The sequence below is a fragment of the Mesoplodon densirostris genome, chromosome 1, assembly GCF_025265405.1.
Source record: "Mesoplodon densirostris isolate mMesDen1 chromosome 1, mMesDen1 primary haplotype, whole genome shotgun sequence".
NCBI classification, from domain to species: domain Eukaryota; kingdom Metazoa; phylum Chordata; class Mammalia; order Artiodactyla; family Ziphiidae; genus Mesoplodon; species Mesoplodon densirostris.
Window position 1 is genome coordinate 148,371,061 of NC_082661.1, and position 27,940 is coordinate 148,399,000.

Genomic DNA, 27,940 nt, shown 5'->3' on the forward strand with positions numbered 1-27,940 from the left:
TGCTGAGAGAGGCTAGGAACAGCCAGCCGCAAGCTAAGAGCCATGAGCACGCCCTGTGAGTTCCAAGGGGCCTCCAGATCTAGGATCCAGGTACCATTTTCTGCAAAAAGAAACCAGGCTCCTTGGAGAAATGTCTAATTCCAAGGGCGAGACAAGGAAAGTACAAGATGAGTCCAAAACATCTTGTTCCAGAAAGCAAGAAGGTGCTCAAAGAAGGATGTGGGCAAGTTCAAAGGACACAGAAGCCAGCTTGAATTGGCTCCCACTGGCCAAATGGAGGGCAATTTGAGCATCATAAATGGGCCCGTGAGCCATGGCCGCTGAGCCTACGCGTCTGGAGCCTGTGCTCTGCAGCGGGAGAGGCCACAACAGTGAGAGGCCCGCGTACCACAAAAAAATAAAAATAAAAATAAATAAAAAAATAAAAATAATGATAGTACACGTAATAAAGTATTGAATAAAATAGGAAACCAAGAGCCCAGGCATATGTCAATAAAAGATAAACTGAAAGTTTGAAGGGCTGGGGTATTTATATTATTTCAATATTCCACTACAAAATACTTATTGATTACATGGGAGGTGTGGCAGACACCATGTTTATCATGTGATTGATGGGATTATCATCAGTAAAGGGACAAATTGATAGGATGCAATGAGAAGAGTGTAGTATCACTTTTGTGATATTTCTGCTAAAGATGTAATTTAATCCTAAACTACTACTAAGGAACATTCTACACAATAACTGGCGTGTAATTTACAAAAGTGTCAAAGTCATGGAAGTGGAAGAAGACTGAAGGAGACAAAAGAGACATGAAAATGAGGTGTAATACGTGGTTCTAAGTTAGACCTTTTTGGTTTAAGGGGTATTATTGGGACTTGGCAAGACTGGAATGGGTTCTGAGAATCAGATGGTAGCAATGTATCAATGGAATTTCCTCTGGTTATGTAGGAGAATGCCCTTGCTTGTAGGAGTAACATATCCTAGAGGGATAGGGCAACCAGTTAGCAACTTAGTGTCAAATGGTTCAGAAAAAAAGCTCTTTGTATTTACTGTGCTTCCAACTTTTCTGTAAATATGTGGTTGCTTCAAAGTTTTAGAAAAGGGAAAAAAAGTAAATGTTGATAATTTCAGGAGATTTTTTTTATGTTTGTATCTACACTAACAAAGTTTATTTGTAATAGCCGATCTTTTGGTAACCTTTTTTTTTTGAAAGCAGTAAACAATTATATACTGTTAATACACAATTTATTCTTATACTTTCAAAAGGAGAATTCTCTAACTGCTACAATTGAAAACAGGATTATTTATAATCATGGAATTCACAGCTGTGATTCTTCATTGCATTTTCTTTGGAAAGGATAAAAGGCAATACATCAAGATTACACACTTTATTAAACATTTAATGACATCTTTTCATTAATTTAGCCTTTTTAAATTTCAAACCAGAGGTTTGCCTTTTCATAGGCAAATTAGATATATCCATAATATTGTACATATTTTAAAACACTTATCATTTATATGTTTGCTTTTGTTTCAAAGTGCAGACAACTTTAGCACTGGAAAGAAAGTCAAGAGAATTGACAGATGTTATTCTTTGTGAAATACTGCATTGTGATTTTTAAAATGCTTTATTAGTTGGGAATACTAACTGTGGAAAGATGTCAGAACAAAATTAAAAAATATGATGGATGGACCAATGAGATCTGTACTCTTAAGAGCCTTTTTTTCATCATCTCCTTGCAATTTTAGGAAATGTTAAGTAATTCTTAATCTTTGGGACTCTCATCATGAATATGAAACTTCTAGCACAGTTTATAATGTATGTATTAACATATTAAAAACATTGGGAACCATCAGTGGAAAGAAGCTGGGAAGGTCAATTATTATGGCTGAAATCATAATTCTAGTAATTCAGTTTTGAGTGCCTATATGTAAACATTCATTAACATCTCTTGTCATTGAAATATTTTCAATATTAGACTGCTCCCTTGTAGTTAAGTTGAACATGTTGAGTTTTTTTTTCCTGAAGTATAATTGATGTACAATATTATATAGGTTACAAGTGTACCATATAGTGATTCACGATTTTAAAGTTTATACTCCACTTATAGTTATTACAATATTTGCTATGTCCCCTGTGTTGTACAATATATCCTTGTAGCTTGTTTTATACATAATAGTTTGTACCTCTTAATTCCCTACGCCTATACTGCCCCTTCTCTCTTCCCTCTCCCCACTGGTAACCACTAATTTGTGCTCCATATCTGTAAGTTTGCTTCTTTTTTGTTATATTCACTAGTTTGTTGTACTTTTTAGATTCCACATATAAGTGATAACATACAGCGTTTGTCTTTCTCTCTGACTCATTTCACTTAGCATAATACCCTCCAGTTCCATCCGTGTTGTTGCAAATGGCATTATTTCATTCTGTTTTATGGCTGAGTAGTATTCCACTGTATATATGTACCACATCATCTTTATCTATTCATCTATTGATGGGCACTCAGGTTGCTTCCATATCTTGGCATTTGTAAATACTGCTGCTGTGAACATTGGGGTGCATGTACCTTTTCAAATTAGTGTTTTCATTTCTTTCAGATGTATACCCAGGAGTGGAATTGCTGGGTCATATGGTAGTTCCAGTTTTAGTTTTTGGAGAAACCTTCATACTGTCCTCCACAGTGGCTGCACCAGTTTACATTCCCATCAATAGTGTAGGAGGGTCCTCTTTTCTCCACATCCTTGCCAACATTTGTTACTTTTGATGATAGCCATTCTGACAGGCGTGAGATGATATCTCATTGTGGTTTTGATTTGCATTTCCCTGATGGTCAGCGATGTGGAGCATCTTTTCATGTGCCTCTTGGCCATCTGCATGTCCTCTTTGGAAATTTGTCTATTCAGGTCTTCTGCTCATTTTTTAATCGGGTTGTTTGTTTTTTTGATGTTGAGCTATATGAGCTGTTTATATATTTTGGATAGTAACCCCTTATCAGTCATGTCATTTGCAAAGAACATGTTAAGTTTTAACAAAAAAAGGCAGAAGTGGGTTCTGGATGTTCATTTATTGTATTACCCCCAATTCTTTACCTGGTGCTTACTCTATATAGCACTCATTGCAATTGGAACTGAGTGAACATTTGTATAGCTATTTACTCGGTTTCTTCTCTGGTAAATTGTGTGTTCCATGAGGATGGGAACTATTTACTTGCCCATTTCTCTACCTTCACCTCTTAGCACAACTTGGCAGATCACTTTCTCAGGTGTTGTTAATTTTTTTTATTGTGAGCTCATTTGGGGGGTGGGGAAGGGTTATATGGATATGCAGAGTGGTTTTGGTTTGCTTCTGACAGGCACCTAGTGGAATCACCAGTCTGGGATTCATTTTTATATTAGTTTCACAGCTTGAGAATTCTACACCTTGACTATAGTATAAATTTGGTGCCCAGGCCTGCTCATGAGACAGGCTTGGAATTTTTTATTTTTCATAAGAGCTTTTAATTTTTTTCATTTTACAGATACATTTCTTAGTCCTTTCCTTGGGCTATTTAAGAGGAACATTTTCTAATCCTCCTGTCACTGAGAATGTGATCCTCTGAGCACCCTGGCTTGATTCAAGGCTCTCAGCTCCAACTCTCAGCCTAGAAGCTTTTCTCAGGTTCCTTCCTTGGCATCAAAACCCAAGACCCACGCTAATTGGGCCTATTTTGGGGTCCAGTAGCCCGTTCCTCCCCTCACCCCCAATTGCTAGGACTCTCAGTGTCAATTTTCACACTTCCTGCTCTGGATTTCAGTTTCCCTGCCTTTTCTTGCCCCTAAAGATTTCTCTCTCTCTTGTGAATGTAGCTATATAGTTAAATTGACCTAAACAATAGTTGAAGAAACCACAGGTGGTTAGATTTGGAAAAGAGAACATGTGAGGGGGGGAGGGAAGTGACACTTGCTAGGAGTCCACACTCCTGGCTCTACTTTTGTACTTTGTAGATACCCAGAAAGCATCCTAAGAGAGAGAGACTACCCTTCCTGGCCTTGGGGTGGTAATGGCAGTTGGAATCTCCTGGACTGTGTATAAAATTATGGGGAGGTATTCTATATTTAATAGGACTCTATTGGTTATAAGTTATAGAAAACTTAGAACTGGCTAAACCAAAGGGGGCGGGGTTATCTTAGGTTTTCTTCCTGTCTCACAGATGCTAAGGGCAGGAAAGCAGGCCAGAATGATGAATTAGAGGCTGGTGGGATCTGATGAAAGAGAACATGCTCAACTGTGGGTATTCAGTGTCCACAGATAACATACAGTGTGCTTCTGGATCAGGACCTTGTGAAACCCTTCACTGGGTAAGGTTGATGGAATCATTTCTCCTCTCCTCCCATCTTTCACATTTTTTGAGGACTCTGATTCCCTCCTCGTCCCTCCCTCGCTAGGAATGGTTGTTTCCTCATACTAGAGTCTATGTTACTAATTATAAAGATATTTTCTTTCCTAGGCTGCTTTTGTCTCTGTTTGTTCCCTCCTCCTCTAGGGACACCTTGCTGAGTTTGAAAGGCTTCAACCCGTTTCTGAGTTTGGTTATTTTCCATTTGGATTTCATGTAGGTCCAGCTCCTTGCTGAGCTTGCTTTTAGTTCCTCTTTGCATTCTGGCCATCACTTTTTTTTCTAACTGACTCATCTAATCTTCCTCTGCAAGGGCTCCCATAGCCAGAAATATGAAATCAGTGGATCCTGGGTCTACCAAAACCTTCTATGTTGAAATCACCTGTCTACCCTTATCCTCCTGAGTTGGTTAATTTCTATCTAAAAGGTGATCTTCTATCAAGTTTTCATCTAACCTAGGCCTGGATTCAATCTGTTATGGACTGCCCAGCTCCCTTTTAACATAGTTCATCTTTTCCAGATCTTACCCTGTCCAATATATCTAGATTTTCAATAGCTGCTTAACATAGCTGTCCAGTCTTGAAGGCATGGTTCCCTAATTATTCTTGTAATGAACTGTCTATCTATCTGCAGCTTTAAGAAGCTTTCAGTAATTTCTCTGATCCTTACCCCCTTGGGGGCAGTCAATTCATTTATTCTTTGAGAGCTTGCCCTTCCTCCTCTGTTTGGTTTCTTTGGGTTCCCCCCTTACATTATCATCTAGTAACTGCCAAGAACATCTCCCCTTTCTAATAGTCTAAAAGTATTAGATCTGAGTATGACTCTTTGCCTTTCTATATCTGTCTAGACCTTCAGAGTCACATTTTCTCCTTACTATCTGCTCAGCCTGTCAGCTCAAAGCTCAGCCTTTCTCTTAAGGAACTCTGTCTCTTTCTTCAGATTCATCAATTTGTTGGTCTGAAGATAAGACTGATGTGTTTTTCAAACCATTCCACATTGCCTTTGACTTCCTGAGTTAAACCACTTCTGTAAAGACAGAACGTTCAATTGCAGAGGCCTTTTGAATTGCTTTTTTAGCTTTGCATTTGCAGAAGTTTTGTTGAGTTGTGTTCTTACTTCACCCCAAGAAGATGGAGTACACAAAGGTAAAGGCTTGCATTCTTCTTTGTTTGTTTTGTAGCAAAACAAACCACCTTTCTCTGACCGAATCCATGAATTAGGTCTCTAAAATCTAGAACCAGCATCAGAGGTTATTTAATTAACAAATTTAGAGGGAATTGGGACCATGTGATGGAGGACCACCAACACCTGTGAACAAGCCCCATGCATCTGAGATGTTGGTACCTCCACTTGCTGATTTCTTTCCGTCGGCCTGAGTGCAACTTATAACAATATAACAGGGCATGGAATTTGGGGCAGCCTTTCTTCAGTACCTTTTCTAAGACGGCACAAATAATCAAAGCTAGTTCACATCACTCCTGGAGAGCTCATGGATCTCAGCTGTTTTGTAGTTTTCGGACAACACATTTTGTTCTGCTCACCTACAGGAACTACAAAAGTTTGGTACCTCAGCCTTACCTGAATCACTGGGCCAAGCAACACATGTGTAGTTTGGGGCAGAGGCCACAGAGATTGCCCAAAGTCAAAAATCTACATGGGCCACACTTCGTACAGGTCCACAAAAGCTTAAAGCCCCATGTCCTGCCTGCCCAGGAAATAATCACTCCATGTGTATATTTTTCTTCCCAAATACCACTCCTTACTCTTCCTCAAGATTCCTGGTTCAATGTAGTAGGTGTTAGGTTTTGAAAGACCTAATAAATTATGCCTCTTTGATGTTGATTGATTGATATTGATGTTAAAACTCTGGTTCTTTTACGTGCCAGGTAGGGCGATAGTCATAATTAAAAGACATAGTTTTTTAAAAAATTTATTTTATTGAAGTATAGTTGATTTACAATGTTGCGTTAATTTCTGCTGTTCAGCAAAGTGATTCAGTTATACACATATATACATTCTTTCTTTCCCATTATGGTTTATCCCAGGATATTGAATGTAGTTCCCTGTGCTACACAGTAAGACCTTGTTGTTTATCTATTCTATATGTAATAGTTTGTCAAACTCCCACCCATCCATCCCCCCCCCTCCTTGGCAACCACAAGTCTGTTCTCTATGTGTGTGGGTCTGTTTCATTGATAAGTTCATTTGTGCCATATTTTAGGTTCCGCATATAAGTGATATCATATCGTATTTGTCTTTCTCTTTTTGACTCACTTCACTTAGTATGATAATATCTAGGTCCATCCATGTTGCTACAAATGGCATTATTTTATTCTTTTTTATGGCTGAGTAGTTTTCCATTATATATATGTACCACATCTTCTTTATCCATTCATCTGACATTTAGGTTGTTTCCATGTCTTGGCTATTGTGAATAGTGCTGCTATGAACATAGGGGTGCATGTATCTTTTTGATTTATAGTTTTTAAAAGACATAATGTTTGATCTCAAAAAAATGTACCATCTTTTTGTGAAGAAAAGGCATACACTCTCAGTCTTCACTTAAAGACCTAATGTAAGTTCATACCTATAGAACATAGGAATAGTTTGCTGACTTAGGAATGTGTCTTGCATCCAGAGCTTAGAGATGACGGTGCAGTCTGTGTTCAATAGATGCTTGCTGAATGGCCCCGGTGCTTCTCAGCAAGGAAAGGTCCTACCCTCAGGGACATGTGGAAATAACAGAGGACCTATTGTTGGTCAGAGTGCCTGGGCATGGGGACAGTTACTGCTGGCCTTAGGTGTAGCAAAGGTCCTGCAGTATGTGAGAGGGTCCTATCAGTGAAAAACTGTCCTCCAAATGTCAGTGACATTGCTTCCCCTTGGCCTCCCTCCGCCTTCAACCAACATACACATGCTTTGAGACCCATGGTAATGAATGCACAAGAAATACTATTGTTTTATCTTGGTGCAAAAGTCAAAATTTATGTTTCATTTGGAATGTAACAATGTGGATTGAGCATGCCCTGGTTCCCTCTGCCCCGTGGTTGACTTGTAGTCCTTTCTGCATACTTGTGTTACTGTCCTGTCACAGGGTCTTGAAGTTACCCATGAGGTTGTATATGGTGGAAGTAAGCTGTTAACTCCCAGTGGGCAAGGACTGTCTTTCTCATCTTTCTATCCCTATAGCCCAGCTGTGCACAGAATAGGTGCTCAGTAAGCATGAGTGGAATAATCCAAATTACTGAGATTCCTAACATGCAACATAGACATGTTTTGTAATGGAAACCTCAACACAGACTGTCCCTGTATTTTCCAACTAGAATATTCATTAAATACAGCAAAACGTGTGATGAATGATAAGTTTGGAATCTATCCTTTTGCTCCAGGTATTTGGAAAGAAATTGCTGCTCCATCTAACTCGTAAAATCCTTACTTGTACTTTTTTTTTTTTTTTTTACTGCAGGATTCCTTTCAGCAGGTAGGTTCAGTAGGTTAGCTGTTTTCAACATCTGTTTATGTTTTACTTTGCATTGAAATGCCTGAAATGAATTGTTGTAGAGCATAAAATCCATTTTGTCTTGTATGCATTCCCTGATTGTTTTCAGCTGTAGAAAGTCAGTATTTCAGTTCTTTACTCTGCCAATCTGTTTCAATTTTTAAAAGTCACAACATTTCCATCATTACTGGATCAGTGAGTCAATTAGGTCTCTGATGTGCACAAATTCAACAGCTCTCTTAGTGCTACATGAAAAATAGGTTTAGCTTCCTTTGGAAATCTGTGAGCCTCCTCTGGATTATGCTGCAGCTTCCTTAGAAACGAGGCGACTTATAATCAGGATGTGAAATTCAAAACATTTTAATGAGTAAATGTTAAATATTTAATTTCCTGGGGCATGGAGAACCCAACCCTTCTTTTTTCCCCCTGTAGTCTCCATTGTTTCCCAAAAAACGTACTGAAAAAAAGGACCTTTAAGACTCTCCAATATATGCAGAAAGAGTTCTGTTATTGTATCTGTCTTAGAAGGAATCTTTTATTGCTTCAAGGTTTGTGTCTGCTGTAAAATGATAACATTGACATATTTGAGATTGGGGGCAAAGTCATCTCAGAAAAGGACATAGGGTCTTATTTATCTACCTTGTCTAGGTGGGGAGTTGCCTGCCTGCTGTTTCTTTCCAAGATCATCTTCAGTAACTGTCACAGGAATGTGACCCTCCCACCTGGCTCTGAAGAAAATGGCGTTTACCTTAAAAGGTTCTCCTGTTGCCTTTAAAGACGTCGCCTCATTTGAACAAAGATTATAACTTTCCTCCAGGGAGACTGAATTGAGCAAATTCTACGCTGTGTGTTCAAGAGAGATAGAGACTCTTACAACTTTCTGAAGTTGAAAGAAGCATTGTTATGATCATATTTTTCTTCCTTTTGCTTGGCCAATTTCATTTTATCGTTGGAATATTTGTGGTTGGAGCAAGGCGTTTATTTTTTATCCCTTATTTTCAGATATGAAGATACGGTCAGGACCGGGTGATAACTTTATAAGGTCCCCTGGATTTTCAGTAGTGCAGACAATATTGTAGAAACTGCTTCTGAAACATTCCAGTCTTTTCTCTCATGTTTCAGACTTTGACTAAACAGTACTACCCTCAAAACAAAGGCCGGATTGATATGCTGCCTGGATATTGGACTATTATTACCAGGTCTTCTTGACAGGAAAAATATTTTGTCGGTATTTAGTCTCCGTATTGAACAACAATTCTGGGATATGCGAATAGGAATCTTGAGGGAGGACTGTCTGATGCTGTTGTTATTACGTTAATTTTCAAAGGAGAAAATGTGGGCAGGATTGGCTTGCAGAGACATGTGTTCTGCTGTGAATTGAGTAATTTCATTTTGAAAGAGTGCATGAGTTATTTGAACTTTGTATGCTTCAATTAAGTGCCAGAAAATGGGATGAAAAGACGTACTGAAAACCAGATGCTTGTTCTTCATGCCTCTTGGGACATTAAAAACAAACATCACGGGCTTCCCTGGTGGCGCAGTGGTTGAGAGTCCGCCTGCCGATGCAGGGGACACGGGTTCGTGCCCCGGTCCGGGAAGATCCCACATGCCACGGAGCGGCTGGGTCCGTGAGCCATGGCCGCTGAGCCTGCGTGTCCGGAGCCTGTGCTCTGCAACGGGAGAGGCCACAGCAGTGAGGGGCCCGCGTACCGCAAAAAAAAAAAAAAAAAATCACAACAAAAGGCATTTGGGATTGACATAATTTACTGATGGATGATTTTGGAGGCATTTTGCTTCTTGGTAGAGTGGGAGCTAGTATGAGCGAGAACTGACAGATGCCTGGTTTGAGAAGTAGCTAAATCACTGATCTCTTACTCAATAAATCTACTCTCAATCCATGTAAGGAATGGTTTCACAGTTTATTGAGAACAGAGAGGAAAGCATCTAACAGTGGCAGATTTTTCCCTTCTTAAATAAGGGGGTAACATTAGCTCATTTTTCCTCAGTGGACAGAGTGGAGGTGGGTTGGAGAAGCTCCATCTCTAATACTGAAACAACAATTCAGATCACATTTTGGACTGATGGTTGTGTGTTGTGTGCAGGACAATGTTCCAAGCTGATTACCTATCAGCCAGTAGAGTCTTAGTGTCTGCCTTTCTTCTGGAATTTACGGATATTAATACATGACAGTGTAACATCTCCGCAGAGCTTAGAGGGAGCTTCGGTGTCCTGTTCAGGCCACAGCAGCTGGAGTGACCTTGTCCTCAAGGCAGGCTGTTGCATTGTGGAAACAGCAAAGTGCGAGGACATTTGCAGTTCACTGCCTTCCTGCCTAAAGAACTAGGGTGCTTATTGAGCCTCAAGCCAATACATAATGTTGATTTTGGGTGGATCTTTCTTAATTGTTTTTTAACACTGTAAGCAAATCTTTTGTGGTACGACAGGTGGTCACTGAATTTTGCCATCATTTTGCATACAATCCCGTCCATTAAAATATGCACTCTCATTAAGAATATTTTGGTATTTTGACTTGATCATATCATAAACTTCAAAGCAATGAATAGAATTTTACTAAATCCACCAGACTGACACATGGATTTGGACAACCTTTGGATAGGAGTAATATTTGTGCACCTGAGGGTCACAGACTTAAGTGTTACCTAACCATCCTGTATTACTCAAGTCTACATAATTTCATAATTGTATTTAAGAATATAATCATTTTGGTATTTCAGAAAATCGATAGTATAGCGTCACATTATAAAGGTAGAATTACCCTTCACATTTCGAAATACTCTGTTGATCAGAACCAGTTTATATACTACTTAAAGTCTGCCTGATCTTTGGTTGTAATTTAAACTTATCCTATTTGAAATAAAAATATCAATATATCTCTTATGGCTGATGCTGTACCTTAAAAGTAGTAAGCTGATGTTAATCTCTTTGTAGATGGTATCATTAGGTGAATATTATAACTTACAGAGCTCCTGTAGGCCAAAATGGCATATGTTTACCAAAACTTTGGAATGGTCAAGGAATAGGAGTTTTTTTTGTTGTTGTTAATTAGCTTTTTGATATTATTAAATAAAAACTTGGACCTCCTTTCTATTTCAATCTTTACTATTGAAAATGACTTTTCTTACACTGTCTTACGGTGTACTAAGCAAATCTCTGAAAACTGATGATTATGGCCAATACTTGCATGTCATTCTCAGGGCAAAATATTCTAAGCTATAGAAGTTGTTGAAGAGTCCACATTTTCTGGAATTCCATTTCATTCTCTGGCAATATTTTATAAATTCTTGATAATTTGCTTTTCTTATCATTTTCCATGTCTCTGAAAGATAGAGTAGAAAACTTCTGTAATTAAAGATTGCAGGTAATTAAGGTTTTATTAGATAATTAGGTGAAGTTTTTTAAGATAATGTTGAAAAGTGAGCTCTAGAAAGAAATTAATAAAAACCACAGAGAGGCCATTTCTAAGACGTAGCTCCCATTGTCGAGCTACAGTGAGTTGTCATCCTCCATTAGGCCATGTCTGACTTGGAAAGAGGATCAAAAGCTCTACAATGACTACACTATGAGATCTGGTCCTTCATAGGTTTGGAGTCATCCGGGGTCAGCCCTGCATGGTTCAGTGGGGGAAAGCTTAGTCTATCTTTGTAGACAGAGCTGGAGAATAGATGGTGTGTTCCAGGAAGCTCTGAAAGCTATGGTCTAGAATTCAAGCCAAATTAAAAACCATGGGATCTCTAGCTGCTGAGTTTCAGAAAAGGGAATCGCTTTAGATTCTGCCTTTTTTCTTCATTAACTTGAATTATTTTAATTAAATTACTCACAAAGAGCCTCAAATTCCTCTTCTGTAAATGGGTATGGTAATAGCAACAACTTAGTAGAGCTGTTGTGAGCATTTCCATATATAATGCATGTAGAGGAGTGCCTGGCTCATGGGAGATGCTCAACGGGTGTTTGGCCATATTGTTAATGTTACTATTATTATTATGACTGTAATAATTATTCACACATGGAGAAGCATTCAATTCCTTGTATTTCTAAGACTCTTCTGACGATGGGAGGTCAGATTAGAAGAGTTTATTTATTATTTTAATATTTTTCTGGAGTGCCTACTACAAGCCAGGCCCTTTTAAAATACTGGGGTTACAATGAGAAGCAAAACCCAATATGGTCCCTGACCTCATGGAGCCTACAGCCTAGCAGGAATAACCAACATAATCTAATGATCATACAAATACATGTAAATCATAACTGGGATAAAGAGCTGAGAGACCGAACTAGTCATGGGTCATGAGTTGATGTTTAAGGGTGAATCCTGAGTGACTCCGGCAGGTGGGGGCTGGGCGGAGGGCATTCCAGGCAGAGAGTGATTATGGGGTACTGGGAAGAGCCAGGTGGCCTGTGTGGAGAGAGGAGGGTGGGCATGAGTGTTGTGCAATGAGCCTGGTATAGATGGGGCACACCTAGAGGGTCTCCAGATCCTGCTACTCAAAGTACGGTCCTCACACCACCAGCGTCAGCATCAGCTGGGAGCTGGTAAGGAATGCAGAATCTCAAGCCCCATCCCACACCTATTGGGTCAGATTCTCCCCACATGATTCACGTGCACATTGAAATTTGAGAAACATTGTCTTCAATACCACGTTAGGGAAGTTGATCTTTGTCTCTCACGTCTCTGGAAGGTTTTAAGCAGGGAGGTGACACATCCCAATGAGCATCTTGAAAATATCACTTGGGCTACAGTGTGAAATGGGACAAGTGAGGATATGGGGAAACCAGTTAGGAGATTGTTGAAGTAGGTGGAGAATGTGGGGTCTCTAAGGGGACTGGGATGCGATTGCCCATGTTTCCACCAACTTTACTTTGTATTGTTTGCTTCCTATTAGTCCCTGTTTGAAAACATTTTGGCTATCACACTAGTGATTTGTACTTGCAAATTGCTAATTTGTAATTTATGAAGTTGTAAGTTTTTATTCTGAACTTATCCTGATTGACGACATATAAAAGGCACCGAGCTTCTTATTAACAGGAGATCATCCCCTGTGGCTGCAGTGAGTAAACAAACTTGATGGTTACATTACTGAGCATGAAAAGCCTAGATGTATGTATGGTGTTTAAAGAGAAATTTTAATAGTTTTTTCCCTCCCTTCCATCAAAAGTAAGTATATCAAAAACCTAAAACTTTTCTTGGGAAATTTTACTGGCCTTTAGTTGTGAGTCATTTATTTAATTGAGACAGTATACATCTATTCTGATCCTACTATATGCCAGGAACTAAAATAAAAAGGGATAAAAATAATGGGTTGGGCTATTTGTTGAATGAATTAAACATGGATCTTTACCTCCTGAGATTATAGTTTAGTAATTTTAGTGTGTACATAATGACCATGATCCAAAGGAGAGAGTGATAAATGCCATAGTCCAGTTAAAATGCTTCAGCTGCAAGTGATAGAATATTCAGATTGAAAGTGATATAACAAGAAATAATTTATTCTTTCCCCCTATAGATGTAGCCTGAAAGTAAGCAGTTTAGGGCTGATAGGGCAACTTCACAAATCCATCAGGGATCCTGGTTCATTCTTTCTTGCTACTCAGCCATCCTCTGCCTACAGCTTTCATCTCTGGGTCCAAGATAGCTGCTTGATCATCAGCTATTATATCTATATTCCAGCCAGCAGGAAAGAGGAGGGACAATACTCCAGTCTCGGAGAATATTTCCTGGAAGTCATATTTACCATTTCCAAGTTCATCCCATGGTCAAGAATGTGGTCACATGGCCTCACACAGCTCTAAAAGAGACTGGGAAATGCTGTCTTAATTCTAAGTGCTGTCTTTATTCTAAAATTTAGGGTTCTGTTTCTAAGATCAAAGGAAAGAATAGGTGCTGGGAGTCTGCCTCAGAGAGATTACTTCTGTCTGGGTAGTCAAGGAAGGCTTCCTGAATGAGATGAAATATGAGTTACTTCTTTAAGGATTTGGATTTAAGCAGATGGATGTGGAAGAAATAGTCTAGAACCATGATTTCCAAACTCTGTGCTGAAGTACCCCAAGACACTGCAGTGACTCACAGAGGCTGCTGGTTATTTTCAAATTTTGAGGGAAATCTAGTGATACTTGACATCTGTTGGTTACCGAATGAAATACTAGTTTGAGGTAGTTCACAGTTTCAACATTAGATTGTGCTGTATTCCTTTTGATGTCATCCTATCTTCATAAAGCTGGGTTCTTTGTGGTTGCTGTGTAGAAAGTCTTACCAGGCAAAATTCCACGTGGAACAGGCAATGAGTGGTGGTGGTTTCTAGTCTGATTCTGAGGTTTGAGGTGTTGTGCAGTGCCCAACAGATGCACATGCCCCATTAGTGTAAACAATTGTGGTTATTTAAGAATGACATGAAAATATTGGATTGGCCAAAAAGTTTGTTCTGGTTTTTCCTTAAGATGTTATGGAAAAACCAGAATGAACTTTTTGACCAACCCAATATTTAAAAATTTTAACTTATGTGTAGTATTTTTTCAAATGGCTACTAAGTTTTAGGATATAAGTACTTATAAAATTATTGGACCAGGCTAATAAATAAATGGAACTGTTAGGCATTTCTTTTGGCCTAGGACCACTGAAAAAATTACCTAGACACTGATGGTGCTGTGAAGCCAGAATGTCTGGGGATCTCTGATTTATGGGGTTAATATAGTTTCATGGTCTTAACATAGGTGGTGTTGAAAAAATTTTTCTGTAATAAAATTCATGACAATTTTCTTTCTGAAACACAACATTTTCTAACTGACTTCAAAGTTCATAATAGGAAATTTGAGCATGGAGTTGTACTAATAAATAGTTCCAGTAAAAACTGATGTTATTAATTTTTGGTATATTTTCCCCGAAAGGAAATATTTTTACTATTTTACCAAATACATTTTCTCCTCCAAGTATTTTTAGAAAATTCAAGAATAGACTCTGTAGGGCATGTGTCATTAAAAAAAAAGGAGTTATTTACATAATTAAGTACAGAGAAATTTTTGTTTAGGTGATTGAATTCATTTATTTATTCACAGATATTAATCCATTCCTGATGGTGTTCTAGGTGCTGGGCATACACTGATGAGAAAAGGGTAATATTTGCACACATATAGAGAGATACAACTGAATTAGTATTACTTATGCTATGATTATGTTTTTACAGAAGCAGGAATAAATTTGTACTTTCTAGCTCTATAATCTTATGAGTGTTTGTTGGTTCTTATAGTTTATAATGCATGTTGCAGTCCTGTTTCAGTTTGACTATCCCTGAAACTCATGCTTTCCTTTCTTCTTCTAATGTAATATATTAAAAGTCTGGATAACTTTTTTAAGTTTGAAGATTAATTTTATCTTTCAACCTTTTGTGGAGTAACCATGTATTGGGTTAACAGCAATAATTAGGCAGTTTTATCTGTCAGTTTGCCACCTGTACAATTATATCAGGCTTCACTAAGGGCCCTAGTAAGAGATAACGTGATAAATTCTTAAGAGAATTTATAATTTGATTTGGTTATCATATTACATTTGTAGAATTTAAAATATCCATGCATGCAGGTATACAGTGATACTCTCTATCAGGTGTTGGCAAACTTTTTCTGGAAAGGGCCAGATAGTAAATATTTTAGGCCTTGTGGGCCACATGGCTCTGTTGCAATTACTCAGTGCTGTTGCTGTAGCAGGAAAGCAGCTATAACAATATCTACATGAATGAACAGGGCTGTCTGACAATAAAACTTTAGGGATAAAAACAGGCAGTGGCTGGGTTTGGTTCATGGGCTGTAGTTTGCTGACCCCCGCTCTCTATATTTAAAATGCAAAATTTATCATGCAGGCAGGTCCACCTGATTGATTGGAAAATAGTTCTTACGTAACCCAGCAATCAGAGTGAGAGCAATGTGTATAGTTCCCAGTCACTTACCCCACTTGGAATGCGGGGGGCTGTGGAGGGCGGCAAAGCTGTTGTCCCTAAGAAGGTACTTGGTTCCTTCTGGGCTGAACATCTGCTTTGTCCTAACCTGTTGTTAGCAGCTCTTTTCATCTCTAATATCCCCAGTCAGATATTTCTGGTTCATTGGCTCTTTGGTGAGTCCTGGCCCTGGCCTTGGGAGGAAATCTTTTGTCTGAGGGATCCATGGGCAGGTATCTCCTTGTTCACAAGCAGTTTCTGCCATTTGCAGCTGTGGAAGTATTCCCAAGAATGTACCAAGTGTTAATGAAGTAAAAAGCTGCAAGAAGGTAGGACAGGATAAAGACAAGTGTACCTGAAATATTAGCTGTGGTCTTCTTGACCTTTGAAATCCTCATAAAATGGACTTGAAACCCACTATACCCCTGTGGGTGTCCAAAGCCCTCCCCAAGTCTCTGCCAATCCACTGGGTACATGGTTCTCATAGTCAACTCTGGTTCCAGGCTCTGAATCTCCTGAGTGAGTTCAGTTTGGGGATCATTTTTCATGTTTCCTTTTTCTGTAATTCCATGATACACAGCCTCTTTCTCACTCTGGCTATAGTGTGGAGAACAAATTAGGGAGTGCAAGAATAGATGGAGGTAAACCAGACAGGGGGAGGCATTTGCAGGATTCCAGGTGAGACGTGATGGCCGTTGTTAGTCGGATGTAGAATCTATGAGGCTGGAGAGTTTTGCTTTGCAGAGGGTTGTATCTAGGTGTCCAAACAGTGCCTGACACACAATGGGTGCTCAGTTATCTCTTCCTGAGATAGGGAACCATGGGAGATTACTAGATGTGGGGATGGAGATTATTTATTTGGCCAGACATGTGGGGTTTGAGGTACTTTTGCAGCATCCACTGGGGAGATGTCAAATGGCCAGTTGGATACAAAGGTCTGGAGTGCAGAGGAAAACGCTATGCTTGCTATTTAAAGATGTAAGTCAATTGATGCTATTTGTGTGGGTGGCATTGCCTGGAGAAAGCGGATGGGAGAAAAAAGTTTATAGAAAGAGAAGGAGTGACCAGTGAGGGAGCAGAAAGAGGTCAAAGGAAGAAAGTGCTTGAAGAAGATGGGAGTGGCTAACTGAGAATTTGATCTGTCAAATGATACTGAGATGTCATTACAAGGATGACTGAAAAATATCATTTCAATAGAGCAACATGGAGGTCAATGATGACCGTGCCAAAGGCCCTTTTGGTGCAGTGACAGAAGTGGATGCCAAACTGTAGTGGTCACAAGAGTAGGCGGTAAGTGAGGAAACTTAGGCAATAAATATTCAGAACTGTGAGATCATTTTGGATGAAAAAGAAGGAGAGAGATAGGACTGTGCCTGAAGTGGGATATAGGCTTGAGAAGGGATTAAAAAATAACCAGGAGAGACCTTAACATAGTAAAAAGCTGATGGCAGTGATATAGGAGATAGAGGGAGGGGAAGAGAGGGGGAGAGGGGGCAAGAGAGGGGGAGAGGGGGAAAGAGAGGTAAATCGAGATCGGATATATGATTCAGTGGAGAATTAAGATGGCAATTCCTGAGAAGAGAGGAGGAGATGAAGTCTGTAGCAAATGTGGAAGGATTAGTCTTGAATAGGAAGAGTCTTAAATAGCATCTCTACAGGAGAGAAGGGTCTATAAATGAGCAGGTGTGTGTGCTGAAATTTAGGTAGGTGAGGCAATTCCCGTTTGATGGTTTTTATTCTTTCTGTAGGGTGGGAATAGGGGTGGATCCTCTTCTGAAAGTGAGGGCAGAAGAGTGGGAAAAGATAGTTTGAGGAGAATAGAAAAGACTTTAAATTAGCAATCAAGTAGTCCTGTTGCGTGACTTTTTACAGCCACATTCAACTGTCAAAGTGTAGTTAGAGAGAAGATTGTTGGATTCATCTCATGTTGGCTTTTACAAGATAGGTGAGAAGAAAATCCAGAGGGGTAAGGGGGTTCAGGGCATTAGCAAGTGTATCATTGAAATAATGGTCCAAAGATTTTAAAGAAGATATATAGGGAAATGAAGAGAGAGTTGTTAGAGTGGGAGAAGATAGAAGGATCAATGGACAGTAGGTCCTGAAAGACTCAGAGAATGGCTGTCATGATGAATGGATAAAGAGATGTGATACACACACACACACACACACACACACACACACACACACACACACACAATGGACTATTACTCAGCCATAAAAAAGAATGAAATAATGCCATTTGCAGCAACATGGATGGACCTAGAGATTATCATGCTAAGTGAAGTAAGCCAGACAAAGACAAGTAGCATATGATATTGCTCATATGTGGAATCTAAAAAAATGATACAAATGAACTTATTTACAAAACAGAAATAGACTCACAGACATAGAAAACAAACGTATGATTACTAAAAGGGAAGGGGGAGAGGGATAAATTAGGAGTTTGGGATTACACACTACTATGTACACACTACTATATATAAAATAGATAACCAACAAGGAGCTACTGTATAGCACTGGGAACTCTACTCAATATTCTATAATAACCTATAATGCAAAAGAATCTGAAAAAGAATATATATATATGTGTGTGTGTGTGTATAACTGAGTCACTGCTGTACATCTGAACCTAATACAACATTGTAAACCAACTATAAATTTTAAAATGAGAGAGAGAATGGCTGTTGTGAAAAAAAGTTGAATCACTAAGCCAGGAGGCAAGCATAATAAAGGATGTAAAAGAGACAGATGAGAAGGCCTCCCAATGGAACCAATGACTCAAGGAGATGTCTCAGTCAGGGAGATTGTATCCATATATGTTACATAAGCCAACACGACACCTTTAAAAATAAATGTAGTTCTTAAGACACAAGAAATGAGTTTTCACCAACACGATTAATAAAACATGAGAACTACATATTTGAAATATGTGCAGGTCAAAAAGATGCATTGCTCCCTGCCTGCACCATGGAATGCTTGTGCCTGTGCTTAGCTTATGGTTTCAAGTATGTGGAGGGTAGATTCTGGAAGAGGGTACCTTCTGGAGAGAGGGTTGTTGAGTCCACTGAAATGAAGCTTAGGAATTGTCCTAGCAGTTTATCTCATCTGGCATTATTCACCCAACAGTAAAGTCTGAGCGTTGCATTATATTCAGAGGAACCTCAAAGGGCTTCTGAATAATGCAGCATTTATAGCAATAGTCTTAAGTGGCCATGAGTGCAAGAGAAAAGTTATGCACTTGAGGAAAGTGCTGAGATTTCTTCTAAGTATTTCTTAGTTCTGAATTTCTTGTAAGTATTTCTTCCTCTTCTCCCCTTCATAAAAGGAATCAATTTCCTTGTTATTGGAGAAAGCATTTGCGCTAATCATGAATATGGTTTCTGGAGGTCAAATACTTGTTGATATACTTATATAAGATATTAAAATGAGCCTCTAGCACTTTCCCTACTGATTCTTCACTTATGAATGCTAAATGAGATGTATTTGGACACAGGATTCCACATAGCACTGAGGCCATTGTGCATTTGCCACCCAAGAAGATTATCACTATAATGCTCCCGTGACCACCCACCTTAACCAAGAAAGCTTTTCCATTGTTGTGGAAGCCAAAGAAAGTTCATAACTCTTTACCTCTCTGGATGTATTTTACCACTTTTAAGCTGTAACAGGGCTTTTCAGGGATACTTTTCTCAGAATCATGGCTAGTTCAAGTGCTGGTTCTCTACAATGTCTTAACTGATCCTCCAGCAGGAAATCGTATTCCTATCTTTTGAATTCCTATAGATCTCATGGTGCTTATCATTTGCTACCTCGAAATGTAGTCATTTATGTACATATCTTCTCTCTCCTACAAGACTGTGAGCTTTGGAGGGACAGTTGGTCTTAGATCGTTATTATATCCATCACTATGCTTATTATAATTAGTAGGTGTTCAATAACTACTTGTTGAGTAAATGAAGTAAATAAGTCAGTTCTACTACTGTTTCTGTTGAGATGTAGTTCCACACTGGCTTTTTTTATTTTATTAAAAAAAATTTTTTTAGGGCTGTGTTTGATCTTGAAAGACCTCTTGGTTCCTGAACTATATCTGGGGCTCTGTTGGACGCCACACATGTTCTGTGTGGTTTGTCCTGGGTCGCCATTAGACCTGTCATTTGGTCTGTGGCCCTTACTTCCTTATCTATGTGTGGCCTTAAATTTATTTATTTTATTTACTTTTGGCTGCATTGGGTCTTCGTTGCTGCACGCAGGCTTTCTCGAGTTGTGGTGAGCAGGGCCTACTCTTCATTGTGGCACATGGGCTTCAGTAGTTGTGGCACTCGGGCTCAGTAGCTGTGGCTCACTGGCTTAGTTGCTCCATGGCACGTGGGATCTTTCCAGGCCAGGGCTCGAACCTGTGTCTCCTGCATTGGCAGGAGGATTCTTAACCACTGCCCCACCAGGGAAGCCCCACACTGGCTGTTTACAGGTAAATATTATATCCAAGCCTCAAAGGGTACCACCCATCCAATGCTGGTGTTATAATCAGTGTGCTATAGCAGATCTTATATTATATTGTGTCAATGTGTTAGATCACATTGGGTGAAATCTGAAACTGACCCTCATATACGGAAGGCAAGGAGAGACTGAAGAAAGAGGCAGATAACTCCAGATTGGTAGATGGCAGTTTTAATAAGCAAGGGAACTTACATGCAAGGTTTGTCTTGGACAGCTGCAAGACAAGAACTTTATCTTGTTGAACCATCTCCGTTGCATCTCATCATTCTCTTACAAATGGATGGCCTGCAGGGGCAGTGTGGACAATGGAGGGCATCCTATCAGTGGCCAACAGAACAGGCTTTTTCACTGTTCAACTTGCCACTAAATACATGGTCAGTAATATTCAATCTTGCTGAATTATTAATGGTTAAAAACTTATTTTATCTAGATTCATGTAGATTTGGGTTAGGACTAAGGCTCCTCACCCCCTCTTCTGTCCTTAGAATGTACGTTACACCCACTGTTCCCACAGCCAAAGCCATTTTCAAGGACACAGCCTTGAGAGAGCAATGCGTTGTTGAGACCATCTGGATGGTACACGTGACTGCATCCTGTTATGTCTTCTATATAAACTCTTAAGATTCTGGCAGGCATGGAGATCTAATGAAGTCTGGATAATGCGCTGTCCACAACTACTCACCAGTATTTTATCACTGTATTAGGCACTCTTTGCTTAGAGTTCTAGGTCAAGGTGAGTTCTTGCCATGGTAAGAACAGCCCTTTGGAATAATACCAAATTAGCAGATACATTAAAAAAAAATCAAGATGGAATATCATTATAAGTTCATATACTCCTGAAAAACATTTCAGAAATAGATGATTTGCTCCTCCCTGAATGTGATTTGTAGTTATTTGTTCATTCATTAGTGTGATTTGGTGACTAACCTCATTTCATGCCCTAAAATACACGGAGGAAAATCTCTTAGGAATGCTGCTTCTCTAAATGGATAGCTGTACTCTAAAATGTCATACCATGTACTGAGTTGCTTTGTAATATTAAAACCATGTTTCATTTTCCTCTCCTACTTTAGGTCTTGGGAGCTGATGATGATACCATGGGTGATGGTTGCTCTCAGAAGCTGGTGACTGTAAATATTCTTCGTTTCCTATTGCTGGTCCTGATTCCATGTATCTGTGCTCTCCTTGTCCTGCTGGTGATCCTGCTCTCCTTTGTTGGTAAGTGATGCCATTATTAAAGATAAATGAAGTTAAAATCAAAATTAACATGATTTATAAGAGCTGTTTCTACTGCTCTGGGTGGTGGTTTACCATTGGAGGATCTTTCCCAGCTAGGAGAAATCTGATTGTATTTGCATTTTCAAAAGACAAAAGACCTCGATACACTATAGGGGACTGGAGGCATAAAGAAATGAAGGCAGGGAGACAATTTGGCGACTGGCGATTGTCTAAGTAAAAGATGATAAGGGCTTAGATTAAAGCATTTGGTGCACTAAAATCAACGGAAATCAAGACAGATTGGATTTTGGCATGAGGGAGAAAGAGAAGTCAAGGTTGACTCTCCGATTTCTAGCTTGGGCAACCAGGTTGATTTTGGTGCCACTTGTTAACGTAGGAAATAAAGGCGGAGGAGAGGGATGCAGGTAGAGGGAGGGCAGGCTGGAAGTTGTTAGGACATGTTAAGTTGGAGATACTTGTGGAACAACTAAATACAGTGGAATCATAATTTAAGTGCATTTATGGTGAGCAAATTCAGCAGTGCAAGCTGGGCCAAGAGATGGAGGACTGTAAGAGTCCAACACCTTACCTTCCTAAGGGAATTGCCAGGGAAATGGTGAATCTCTGTGATTTCTGGCTTCTGTGCTGACTTTAGAATTTAACTCCCATCCCACTGTTACTAGTCTGAAGCTGGAGCTATCCAGAAGGGAAGCTGAGAAGGGAGCCTGAGTGCAGTTATGAATGTGGGAGTCTCAGTGGAAGCAGCGGGAGTAGATGAACTGTGAGGAGAAAGGGCACTGATTAAAAGCTGGGGGCATAGCCCTGGAGGACGCCGGTGTTTAGGGGAGACAAGGAAAGAGGAAGCATCAAGAGATACAGGAAGTGTTGTTGGAGAAGAAGGAAAGGAGCCGGGAAATGCTGGGTTTCACAGAAGCCAAAGGCGGAGAGATGGTCAGAGGTCACAGGGTGACAAGTAAGAAGAGGACAGAAGATGCCTCGGCCCACGAAGTCTGCAGGTTTTCTACTGGGGTTTTAATCGCCCTGCCCCACGTGGTGCCAGCTCTGGCCTGCTCTCGGGCTAAAGGCAGGACAAAACCCTGAAACTCACCTCTGCCCCTCTCTTCTTCCAGGACTCCCCTCCCCTCCAGACTTGGCCTGCTTTTGTTTCCTTTCCAGTACCGTCAGGTCGTTGCTTTTTTATGTTTTGTCCAGAGTTTATAGTTGTTATGTCTGGGAGGGTCTGTCTGGTAGAAGCTCCCTCAATCATACCCCTGTCATTTTTAACAGTCTCATTCTCAGAACACTGCGTGGAATGGCTCACACACTGTGAAGAATATTTCCTTTCAATCTCAGGGTGGAATGCTAATATAAGTTTGAAACCCATTTTTAAGTGCTTCAGAGCTTAGAGGCCTCTGAGCAGAGGCAGGGTGCTATTAAAACAGTGCTTTAATTGGGTTTGTTTGTTTATATATTAAATGTAAACATTTTAATCACTTTATTGAAATTTAATTTACACACTATACAATTCACCCATTTAAAATGTGTAATTTGATAATTTTTAATATATTCACAGGTAAGTTCAACCATCACCACAGTCAATTTTGGAACATTTTCATTACCTCAAGAAGAAACTCTATTCCCTTCTAGCTATCTGTCACCCTCCCATCTTTCTATCACCCCTGTGCCCCAGGCCTAAGCAACCACTAATGTACTTTGTGTCTCTATAGATTCCCCTATTCTGGACATTTCATATGACCATATGTGGTTTTTGTGACTGGCTTCTTTCACTCCACATAATATTTTCAAGGTTCATCCATGTTTTAGTATCTATCAGTACTTCATTCCTTATGGTGAAATAATACTCCATTTATGGATTTACCACATTAAAAAAATCCATTTATCAGTTGATGGACATTTTAGTTGTTTCCATCTTTTGGCTATTATGAATAATGTTGCTCTGAACCTTCATGTTCAAGTTTTTGTGCGGACATATGTTTTCATTTATCTTGGGCTTATACCTAGGGGTAGATTTTCTTTTATCACTTATATGAGATTAGGAAGTGAACCAATTTGTAACCATTTCTTAGTGCTATTTTGGTTCATATGTAGGTAACCTTTAGAAAGTGGGTGTTTTCCAAACACTGTCTTCAAAAGCATTCTTTTCATAGGTTCTGCACCAGATGATTTGATATAGATATATTAAGTAATATCTGCCCAAATAAACATTTCCTGTTTTATAACTGAGATGTTTGTTGTTTTGATGAGCAATAAAATCACTTTATACCTTTGTTTAAAAAACCTCGTTAGATTCTGCTTGCTTTTAAGAATGCTCTGTTTGGTTTGTGTTTATAATCCGTGCTCTTTCAAAGTTTTGTAGTTATTTCTGGGTCTGCAAGTGTTGCTAAAGGATGCTGGAATGCCACTTGCGTACAAATAACAGGAGCTCTAGCTTCAAAAGGCGAAGAGATAATAGTGAGAGGTTTATTGATTAGGAAAAGATAATAAAACCTTATGCTAATAAATGCAGATGCACTACGCGTTTCTAATTTTGTCTCTTTGGGCTTCTGGCATGTGTAAAGTCAAGATGGCAGAGATTTCTGAAGATAAGAGAGTTGGACTTTCTGAATAATTATTTCAGCAGCAGGCTGTAGAAAAGAGCAATAGCAAGTCGTTTCTCTCCTCAACCCCTTAAACTGAAGCTGGAGCTACAAAGGTTTCGTTTAGTTTAATTTAGTTTAGTTTGGACTCTAAAATGAAGATTCAGGTTTTTGAAGGAAATTGAAAGGAAAAATGAAGAGTAAGAAAGGTACAATATTATACCTGGGTTTTTATTTCTTCAGTTATAGTCTAATACTGAAGGGCCATGTGACCTAGAAGAAAGAATTTATAACTCAACGCTAGGCGGTCTGGGTTTAGCATCTTACTCTTCCATTTACTAGATGTGTGACTTTTGGTTACATGCTTTACCTTCTCTGTGAGATGCGGAATATAATTCTTATTCATTTCACAGAATTGTTATGGAAGTAAAATGAAATAATATCTGGGAAAGTGTTTTTATTTATTTTTCATTTTTTTTAGTTTAAAAAAAATTTTATTTTATATTGCAGTATAGTTGCTTAATAATGTGTTAGTTTCAGGTGTATAACAAAGTAATTCAGTTATACATATACATTCTATTCTTTTTCAAATTCTTTTTCCATTTAAGTTAATACGAGTATTGAGCAGAATTCCCTGTGCTATACAGTAGAACCTTGTTGGTTATCTTGTTTTTTTTTTTTTTTTTTTTTTTTTTTTTGGCTATGCTGCGTGGCACGTGGGATCTTAGTTTCCCGACCAGGGATCGAACCTGCACTCTCTGCAGTGGAAACACGAAGTCTTATCCACTGGACCACCAGGGAAGTCCTGTTGGTTATCCATTTAAAATATAGCAGTGTGTACATGTCAGTCCCAAACTCCCAATCTGTCCCTTCCCCCCAGTAACCATAAGTTTGTTCTCTAAGTCTGTGAGTCTGTTTCTGCTTTGTAAATAAGTTTGTTTGTATCATTTTTTTTAGATTCTGCATATAACGACATCATATTGTGAAAGTGTTTTAATAGGTGACAACATTCATTATGAGAGTAAAAAATTGGTTTTTGCTTATGAATATTATTACTAATATTAGATAACTTGTTAATAAATAGTTCTCTTACACTCAAAAATTAACCAAAAGTGTCCTTATCTCATTTTAACTCTATCTGTAAGAACTAAAATCTGTGTACTATGATCCATCATCATAGTAATCCCATAATTTATAACCCCATATCCCTACAACCAAGCCATTGCCATAGTATAGTTTAATTGCTAATAAAGTAGCTAGGAAGAAGTAAAGTTGACCTACTGTTGGATTTGCAGTGTGATGCCAAACCAAAGGTTAGGCTCAGGCCTGAGAGCCACTTTCAGAGACTCATTCCTCTCTTATAAGAGCTAAACTAGCAGTTTAGTTCTTCCATCACATGTTGTGCTTCCATCATAGGACTACAAGAGTCAGCTAGTACTATGGAATACTTGGTCAGAGCTTGGACTGATATCTGCCTTAAATTATTTATAAATAATATAGAAACATTATATATGCAACACTTAAAGTAAAATTATGTTGACATGTTGAGCAACATTGAACAGACATAAAACTGTAGATATAATTTGATACTGTTTATTCCTTTATTGAATGCCTGTTAAATTCGAGGCAGTATCCTATGGGACTTGGGCACAGCCCTGAAACAGCCTATCCTCATGCGCTTCCTAGTTCAGTGAAGGAGAGACACATAAAAATGACCACACAATTGATTAGTTACCACAGAGGTAACTCGTATGCAGGAAGAGAGTTTCTTTGAGACAAGGTCTGACAGGGTCTGAACGTGGTCTGAGAAGCCTTCCCTGAGGGGGTGGCACTATAACCATGATCTTCACCATGAGGATTTTGGAGTGGGGGAGTGGCGTGATTGATCTGGTTGGGGCTGTTAAAAGGTGTTTTTGACACCTGTCTGGAGAAAGGGGTGAAGTGGGTAGAGAATGTGGCAGGAGAAAAAATAGAAAGTTATTTCAAGCATCTTATAAATGTGGTGCTTTGGAGTATGGTCTGCACTGATTTTTTTTTTTTTTTTTTTTTTAAAGCAGAGGTCTTCTTAGAAGCCCATATGATTTAAATTTGTTTATTTATTTATTTTTGGCTGTATTGGGTCTTCGTTTCTGTGCGAGGGCTTTCTCTAGTTGCAGTGAGCAGGGGCCACTCTTCATCGCGGTGTGCGGGCCTCTCACTATCGTGGTCTCTCTTGTTGCGGAGCACAGGCTCCAGACGTCTGCACTGATTTTTGCAAACTATTATTCATCTCAATTTGATTTCATCAAAGGTATGGTCCCCCCACATCTCGTTAGAATGTTCTTAACTTTTTTTTCCCCAGCTGTTGAAGACTTGGTTTCAAAGGCTTGTCCACTCATCCACATCTAAAATAAATTTTGTTTTAGCCGTAAGCTTAAGAATGGCCTAAGGTTACCATCCTAGTTTTCTTAATTCGATGTAAAGTCTATGTGGGACCTATTAAATTTTTATTTTTGTCATGCATTGAAGAAGAAAGAAATTATAGTGGTGGGGAGTATAGGAAATATGGTAAAATAGTTTGTTTTTCTTGAACTCAAGAGAAATATTCCTCTATAAAAGTGACTTTCCTCTTCAAAAATGCTAGATGAGCTGGAGATCATTGAACTTAAATATAGTTTTTCTCTTACCAAATTTCTTAGCAGCTTGTGGCTTTTACAAGAATTTGGGATGATAAGAATCTTAACTTCCTAACTTATAGTGTTGTGTTTTGAATATCATTTTAAAATGGAAAACCTCCCAGATCCTGATTTCTTTACACCAAAACCTTAAGATTTTCCATGCTCTTTTATGACCTGACTCCACGTTCCTTATTTAATTCTCCAAATTCCTTTTATAATGCTGGTCTTCTGAGCAGATGCAAAAACATAGAGTTCTCAAACCTGAAAATATTTTTTCGTTAATTCCTTAGGCCTGAGGTTATGCATTATGTCTAAAGTTTTGGAAAGGGCAGTCTAAAGCCTTGTATTCAAAGTGTCGTCCGTGGATGCAGCATCAGCATCACTTGGGAATTTGTGTGAAATGCAGAATCTGGAATCTTGGGCCCCACTCCAGACCTGCCAAAATTGCCTTCTAATGAGATCCCCAGGTGATTTCTATGCTTCATCCAGTCCTTAACCCCCTGCAATCTGACCTTTTCCTCTTCCTCTTCTTTTCCTACTACTAAATCTGTTCTGAGGCCCCCAATGTCCTTTTTTTGAATGTGCAGAATTTGGAACTGATGTGTGTTTGAACAAGAGTTTGAAATGGAGAGCCTGTGCTTTCTCTCTGTGTTTGTTTACATCTGTTCACAATGAGAGTGCTCATTTTTGGTGCCAACAATGCTTTCTTCCATTTAGATGTGACGCCCAGATATGATCTTGCTCAGTCTTGACTACTCCCTTCTTCTTGAAATGCTCTTCTGCTTTGCCTGGATGTTATCATGTCTCATTTTCCTTCTGTTTCTGGCGGCTCTTTCTCTGTCTCCTTAAGCTCATCTTGCTCTACCTATCCAGTAAATTTTAGGGCGTCTGTCCTAAGCTCTCTTCTCACTTTGCACCCATACGTCTCTAGACAATATCATCTTCTCCCATGACTTCCTTCATCATTCATGCATTCAACAAGTATTTATTGAGACCTTCACTGGTGCCAAGCATTCTGCTGGATGCTTGAGATGCAGGCATGCATAATATACCTTCCTACCTTCGAGAAGGCAGACAAGAAAACAGACAATTTCACTTGAGTGTGTATGTGGTATATGCAGAGTGTGCTCTGGGAACACAAAGAAGATGCACATT

At 39.1% G+C, this 27,940-nt stretch overlaps 1 protein-coding gene across 1 annotated transcript in view; it reads left to right on the forward strand.

Annotated features, from left to right (window-relative positions):
* Positions 1 to 21,392: 21,392 nt before the first annotated feature.
* The window catches only part of CORIN (corin, serine peptidase), a 224,215-nt gene continuing 217,667 nt past the window's right edge, over positions 21,393 to 27,940 (forward strand). The window contains exon 1 of the mRNA XM_060091256.1: positions 21,393 to 21,531. Within this exon, the coding sequence (XP_059947239.1) occupies positions 21,411 to 21,531 (121 nt within the window). The 5' untranslated portion in view covers positions 21,393 to 21,410. The remainder of the gene's footprint in view (positions 21,532 to 27,940) is intronic.